This window comes from Cajanus cajan, chromosome 1 (genome assembly GCF_000230855.2).
Source record: "Cajanus cajan strain Asha chromosome 1, NIPB_CcT2T_4, whole genome shotgun sequence".
Classification (NCBI taxonomy): domain Eukaryota; kingdom Viridiplantae; phylum Streptophyta; class Magnoliopsida; order Fabales; family Fabaceae; genus Cajanus; species Cajanus cajan.
The window spans coordinates 6,653,206-6,661,224 of NC_138517.1; the positions used below are offsets into that span (position 1 = coordinate 6,653,206).

An 8,019-nucleotide genomic window follows, 5' to 3' on the forward strand; every position below is an offset into this window, starting at 1 on the left:
CAAGGATGTGGTACAAGCGTTTTGATGAGTATATGGAGAAGATTGGATTCTCAAGGAGCAAGTATGACTGCTGTGTTTATTTTAAAGGTCATACAGTTGAGAAACCAATTTATTTGTTGTTATATGTTGATGATATGCTATTGGCGAGTCAAAGTATTGGTGAAATTGAAAGATTGAAGGAGTTGTTAAATTCTGAATTTGAAATGAAGGAACTTGGGCATGCTAGGAAGATACTTGGCATGGAAATTAAGAGGAAAAGGGACAGTAAAGTGTTGTATCTGTCTCAAGAAAATTACATCAAAAGGGTCTTAGACAGATTTGAGATGACAGCTGCAAAGCCAGTGGTAACACCACTTGCACAACATTTCAAGTTATCTAAGGAGCAAGAGCCACAAACAGATGAAGAATTAGCTTACATGCAAAGATTGCCCTATTCTTCTGCAATTGGGAGTATCATGTATGCAATGGTGTGTTGCAGACCAGATTTGGCATATGCTATGAGTGTCATCAGCAGGTTTATGGCCAATCCTGGTAAACCACATTGGGAAGATGTAAAATGGGTCTTGAGATATCTTTGTGGAACTACTGATGTGGGGCTGAAGTATATTAGTCAAGGTGGAGTTCCAGAGATAGAAGGTTTTGTTGACTCTGATTTTGCGGGGAGCATTGATACAAGGAAATCCATAACTGGATATGTTTTCAAAGTGTTTGGAAACACAGTTAGTTGGAAAGCAAATTTGCAAGGGGTGGTTGCTTTATCATCTACTGAAGCTGAATACATGGCAGCATGCGAAGCAGTAAAGGAAGCCTTATGGTTAAGGGGGTTAGTTTCGGAATTGCTATTGGGTGAGGAGCTTGAAACTACTTCGATTTACTGTGATAATCAGAGTGCAATATGTTTGACAAAGAATCAAGTGCATCATGAAAGAACTAAACATGTTGATGTGAAGTTCCATTTTGTCAGAGATGTGGTTGCAAGTGATGTTGTAAAGATTGAAAAGGTGGCTACAGAAGAAAATGCAGCAGACATGCTTACAAAAGCATTACCTTCAAATAAATTTGAGTTTTGTTTGAAGCTACTGAATGTTACAGATACTGGTTAAAACTATAATGTTACTGAATATAAGACCAAGGTAGAGATTGTTGTAACTGGTCTTATATATATTCAGCTCTGTAACTAATTTTGCATAATAATACATACAATAAAATTCATATAACAGTTTTTCTTCTTTCGTTTCTGATTCTTACGTAACACAACCCATCATTTCCATAAAATTAATATTTACCGTATTTACTATAGTTGTATTTTTTTTTAATTCTTGTATAGAAGATAAAATAACATCGTGATCCTTATTTATAACAAGAGTGTTAGAAATATAAGATAATTGAATAGGATAGTTATAAATAACAAAATTCTCTCTAATATTTAATGCATATGTATATTTTGAATTTGAATTCAAGTTCATTAGTTAAGTTTAACAATACTATATTAATTAATTTATGTGCCCGCTGGTCAAATTAAGTTAAAGACAATATAATTTAATATATAATTAAGTAGAAAGAATTAGGTTAAAAACCTTTTTTAGTCTCTTATAATATTTTTTTGTTTCAATTTAGTCTCACTTTAATTTTAGGTCTCAATTTGGTCCCCAATAATTTAAATCATTGCAATTTAGGACTTCCGTCTAAATGATTTAAACGGAGTTAACTGGTGGCCACGTGGATGTCAGGTGGATGCCACGTAGATGCCACGTATGTGGATCCCAAAATACTTGAATACACCTGGAACCAGAATGACCCGTTCTAAAACCAGAACGGCCCGTTCTGGTTGCACTATTGGTGTGTAAATTTTGTACCTGGAACGGGCCGTTCCAGATGCAAAATTAACATACCAATAGTGTAACTAGAACGGGCTATTCTGGTTTCAGAATGGGCCGTTCTGGTTCCAAAATTTCGTGCAGAAAAAACCAAAGTACAAAGCATTTCATACACTAGATTTGGTAATATTGTTAATGTGGATTGATAACTTCAATTGCTATATATTTAGGCTATACAGTGTATCATTAAGGACGATGCAGTGTATCATTAAGGACAATGGTAACAAGTTTTATTTCATTGTTAGTCAAACTAGAGTGAACCACTTACTACCAAATTGACACTATACAGTCAAGGATGAAACGAAACGGTGTTTCCCCTTGAAGTCATTGACGATGTACCCCAACAATAAAAACCTGTTCTTGAGGAGGTACAACCTGAATTTTTGTGATTTAGGGTTTCCCTTCAGCGTTATCCAGATGATTTCCTTTCTTAATAATTTCTTTGAACTTTTTTAGTATATGTTATGTTCTGAATTTTTGTTTTCAATTTCTGAACCATATTTCTGTCTTTGAATTTATAATATATTATAAATTTTTATTTTCAATTTTTGAATCACATTGCGACATTTTAGTCAAGATTTTGAACTGGATAAGTTCAAATCAAAGAAGGATTTTGGAATGTCTTATCTTATTTGATTCTTTTTTTTTTTAGTTTTATTCATAAATGAATATTAATTTATTATATTTTTTATTTATTATATTTTTATTAATATAGATATAAAAAAAAATACAATAAAAAGCATGAGTTGGCGTTCTGGAACGGGCCGTTCTGAATTCAGAACGGCCTGTTCTAACAACAGAACGGCCCGTTCTGGTTTCAGAACGGGCTGTTCTGGTTTTAGAACGGCCCGTTCTGCTGCACTCATGTTGTCTTAAATTTGTATTTGGAACGGCCCGTTCTAGTTGCAAACTTAACACATAACATGTGCATGCAGAACGGGTCGTTCTGGTTTTAGAACGGGTCGTTCTAGTTCCAGGTGTATTCATGACATTTGGCATCCACCTGTGCATCTACGTGACATTCACCTAGCATCCACGTCAGCGGGAGTTAACCCCGTTTAAATCATTTGGACGGAAATCCCAAATTGCAATGATTTAAATTATTGGGGACCAAATTGAAACCTAAAATTAAAGTGAAACTAAATTGAAACAAAAAAATATTATCAAGAATCAAAAAAGGTTTTTAACCAAAGAATTATAAATGATGTCGTGAACATATACACATTTTATATATATATTATTATTTATAAGCTAGCTATTATTAAAAGAAATTTCGCCTCTTCAAATTTACTAACATTTGCAGATGTTAGAGGAAAAAGAAGAAAATAAGTTTAAGATAAAATGAGTAATAAATTGAATTGCAAGAAATTATTATAGAAATAAGTATAAATAATAGAAAATTCTATTTATACAACAAAACTATATAACTCTTTTACAAATAAAAAATATATAAAATAAAATAATTGATTTAATGAAAAATTGATTATTATATACTTTTATTGAATAAATACAATATCTCTAAACAATATATAACTCAACAAAATCCTTGAAACAAAGAGCATAATTAAAAACAAAAAAAATAAAAATGCATGTAATTGGAATCCACTAGCATATATATCACTTTCAATATTAAACAAACAAAGTAGTAAAGGTACATATAAAAAAATATTTTCATGAGTTCCTCGAGGGCCACGAGGACCATAATCTTCTTTTGTATATAGTTTTGCAAGTGGCTTACTGAACCACGTGGGTGTCTCAGTACTTTTATGATAATTAATACTATAAATGTCCAGTTTATTTTCGATATTTGGATAGATTATCTATTTTATTTTTACAATATTATTGTCTCAAAATAGCTCTAAATTAAAAAATATATAATTTAATCATACTAAATATTAGAAAATTCAAATTAATCTCACATGAATAAAATATATCAGCTTAAGAAATTAATTAATAGATATTTAACACTTAAAAATTACTTATACAATTTTAATATTTTAAAAATAATTAAAAGAGAAAATAAAATTTTACTACAACAAAATAAATTTTTAGTAATATTTAATATGACTTTTAGTGACAAATAAAAATTGTTATAAAATTATTTACTAGTACTTTCACATTAGTCATTATATGCAATATCGTTAAAATATTTATAGACAATTATTTTGCATATTGGTAAAGACCTTTAAGTTTTTGTGGCATTTTTTATTGTAAGATGAGGGTTGTCCTTTATTTATATATTTTTAATTTCATTTTTTAAATTATCTTATCTCCTAATTAATTATTTTGTCTAATGTGAAATTTATATTTTGTTTAATATATCCGTTAAGTTTAGCACTATTGAGTTTGGTAATGATGAGTAATTTAATACCAACATAGAATAATAAGTTATAGGTCTAATTCAATCCTACAAAATAAACTTATAAAATGAGAGTTGTTATTCATATACTCTTTAATTATCTTATATCTTTAGTCGAAATGAGACTTAAATTTTTCTTAATAAATAATTATCAATAATAATAAATTTTTGTGTGATGTAAATACATCTTGAGTAACTATTATATATTATTTATTAATATTTTTATTAAATAATAAAATTAAAATAATTAATTTATTATTGTTAAATAATTATTGATAATAATACTTTTTTGTTGTAGAGATGAAATCGTTGGACGTGGAAGCACTCAAAGAGTCAGAGTCACATGTACGGATTGAATAAAAGTTATCTTTAGAATATTAAGAGATAATTATTTTTCTCACTTAGTTTTTAGAGTTAAAAACTTGTAACTGAACCTAATATATTTTGTTTTTAACCATGATATATCGCCGAAAAAAGTAATTTATGTTTATAGGCACACACAAAATAAAGTGTCTTTAATATAATTTATTTTACATTTAATGTGAAGATAAACTTTATTTTAATATTATTTTTAGTTTAATAAAGAAACATAACTCTTACTCATTATTAAATTGTCGCAATTCTATGTTTAAATTGAAAGCGACTCTATAATTAAATAGAAAATGAAATTCAGTTCTTAATCAAAAAAGACATGATGCTAACAAGCTTTGATACCCTAATACTTTTTTAATGCCTTGATCTTACAACCAATATTAATTAAAACTACTCCATGTGTTTAAACAGAAAATCAAATTGAGTCTTAATTAAAAAAGACATAATGCTAACAAACTTTGATATCCTAATACTTTTCTAATTAGTTACAAGAAATTAAAAAACTATTTTATTACTGATAGTTAATACCTTCTTTTTTATTTTGTTTGAAGATTGAAATTTTAGCATGAAATTTTAAAAATACAATTAATAATAATCATATAAATTTCTATGATAAATCTTTAAAAACTTTTTAAATTTTCAATAATACTTAAAGAATATATTAATAAAAAAATTAAAAATATAATAGAAAAACTATTTAATACTACATTAATATTATAATTAAATTAATAATCAAAATTACTAAAATGTGAAACGAAACTTAGGGTAGAGGGTAGTAATAATGGGAGAAGTGATTTTCATTTTAAGTCCGAAGTTTAAAAGAATGGTATCATTGTAGTAATCTTTACTATTTAGAGAGACATGAGACAAAAGTAGGAAAACAATAGAGCATGACCATATTATTTCACTTATTCAACGTTTGCATATTGTGGTTCCACTTCTAGCTGTTTGCAACAGAAACCAGAACAACAACTATGATGACATTAACTCAACACTACTATCTAGCCTCGAGATATTTGATTCAAACCACAGACTTAATAATTGCTTCGTAGTCAGAAGCCTCTACAAAAACAAGGTCGAAGGCCTCATGCTCGGTGAGATTCAAACGCCTTCCACTCTCACCATTTTTAGCATCAAACCTCCCAATATCCAAACAAGTGGAAGTGCCATTGACACAAAACACAAGCTTGTACCCAAATTTGTACTTCTGAATGTGAAATGTGCCACTCATAGTTTGTTGGCCTGGATGATCTTTAGGACCACCAATTCCCACACATGCCTTCTGGATTTCGTTGTCCACAAACACCACCCATTTCGAGGATTCAGTACACCCTGGCTTCCTTGCGAACTCTATTTCCAGTGGGGTACCTGCAGGAGGATATTTCCAGAATCAAAACATATGAAGTGCTTAACACAACCATATTAGTTATATTATTATTATAAGATATAATATTCATCCACTTTGATAATGATTAATTTTTTCAATTAGTGGATCTCTCTGATAATGTTTTTCTATCCACAAACTCCAACATGAAATTTTACTTAAGAAAATCAATTGCGTTGTTAAAAGACATTTATATATCATGCATAGTTAATGAAATGAAATTATTGATGAGTACCTGTAAAGATGATGCCAGGGCTTATTCCAGGTATCTTAAATCTCACTGGAAGACCACGAATCACTTCTGAAAAGTCTTGCAAAACAGTAACTGGGCAGTTTGTGTTTGAAGTCAGGCCAAGTTTGACCCCACCACCAGGTGGGCCACGGATTGCTGGGATGATGTAGTAAGTGCTACCAGGGAAAATAGGGTTGGCATTTATATCCACAACTTGTTCAACTTCATCTGACAAAACTAATGGAAGGTTGGTGAAGAAAGCAAAGAGGGGGAGGAAGGAGAGGGTTAGTAGTAGCACAGCCTTCATAGTTAAGTTACTCTCTATGTATAGCTAGAGATCTTGTACTTGTGTGATTTCTTTCGCTGGATTTGCCTTTGCCACTATATATAGATAGATCATAGTAAAGATGCGGTGAGTGGCACGTGTTTTAAATTGAAAAATGATACATATATTATAATAAAATACAGTCCAATTATGGTACAAGAGAGAGAGAGAGAGAAAACACAGAAAGAATCCAAAGTGAAGTATGTGTTGTAAGGTAATTAAATGTATGAGATGTTATAAATAAATACACATAACAAGAAAGGATGAACATGTGATATAATAAAGAAAGGGAGACAGAGAGATCAGAGTAAAGGATAAGATTAAAAATGAGATGAACGAGAAATTTGATGTATGAGTATAATTTATATTTTTTATTTTAAGTATCCGTTTATATATAAGAAGAATAATACATTACAAAAATTTAAGTTGTCGGGAAAATTTTTTTTTTTAATATAATCACAAATAAAATAATGTTAAATTTAATCATATTTATTTTAATATCAGTTATTATAATACATTATTAATATTTTAATAAAAAATAATGACGGTATAAATTGTTATGTAGGACTGGTCCCGAAGGTAGTCTGTAGGTGTGGTGTCTCAAGTCTATCACTAAGAGGCCCAATTTTTTTTTAAAACAAATTAGAATTTTGAGAACTTTTTTTTATATTATTGTATATTACTTTTAAAAATAAAATTATATTATATATATATATTGTATTTATATATAATTTTGTGATATAATTTTAAATTCTTATTTACTTAGTATATAATATTTATTAAAGAATAAAATATTTTTAGTCACTATATAATTTTTCAAGTTTGATTTTAATCCTTCAAAATTTGTCTTCTTTTAATCATTTTAATGTGGAGATCCTCAAATTTATTTATATAAGGTTTTATAATAAATGATAATATAAAAATAAATTAATAAAAATATAAAGTATCTCTTTTATATTTGTTAATATTGTGTTATATATTTAATATCATAAAATATATTATTTTTAATTAAATTATGTATCTATTTTTATGTTATAAATTTTTATATATAACTGTTCAAATCAACAAGTTGTAATTTGAATGATACTAAATTCAATCTCCTTAATAAGGAAGATATCGGATGACCAACCAAGTTTAGTAAAGTCAAAAAATATTATACCAATACAGTATAGTTATCAAAAAAATATATAAAAATTTAAATTTATCATTTTGTTTAAGACACATAAAATTTCAAGACTAATTTTATTGTTATGACAACTACAATAATGATGAGCGACTATGATAGTGTAGTAGTGAGTGTCAACAATGATGTTAGGTGACAATAATAGATGTCAAAATGATGTTAGTATTACAATAACGATGATAATGATCAATGTTTTAGTACTTGAAATAAAAAATTGTTTCATAATTTATTGAATAATAAAAAACAAAATTTTAGTCTTATTTTTTTTTGACCTTGTTTGTCTTGTC

General features: G+C 28.3%; 1 protein-coding gene across 1 annotated transcript; it reads right to left on the reverse strand.

The window, feature by feature from the left end:
- Positions 1-5,481: 5,481 nt before the first annotated feature.
- LOC109792383 (kunitz-type trypsin inhibitor-like 2 protein) lies at positions 5,482-6,591 on the reverse strand. The gene is made up of 2 exons (XM_020351790.3): positions 6,228-6,591; positions 5,482-5,976 (listed from the first exon to the last, which is right to left on the reverse strand). The coding sequence occupies exons 1-2, from the start codon at positions 6,529-6,531 to the stop codon at positions 5,630-5,632; spliced, it is 651 nt and encodes a 216-aa protein (XP_020207379.1). The 5' UTR covers positions 6,532-6,591; the 3' UTR covers positions 5,482-5,629.
- Positions 6,592-8,019: the final 1,428 nt, after the last annotated feature.

Bases quoted from the DNA above. Each gene is read 5' to 3' on its own strand.
- LOC109792383 (XM_020351790.3), bottom strand. From the start codon at position 6,531: ATGAAGGCTGTGCTACTACTAACCCTCTCCTTCCTCCCCCTCTTTGCT. The intron at 5,977-6,227 runs GTACTCATCAAT...ATCCTCCTGCAG, and splicing joins CCCTGGCATCATCTTTACAG to GTACCCCACTGGAAATAGAG.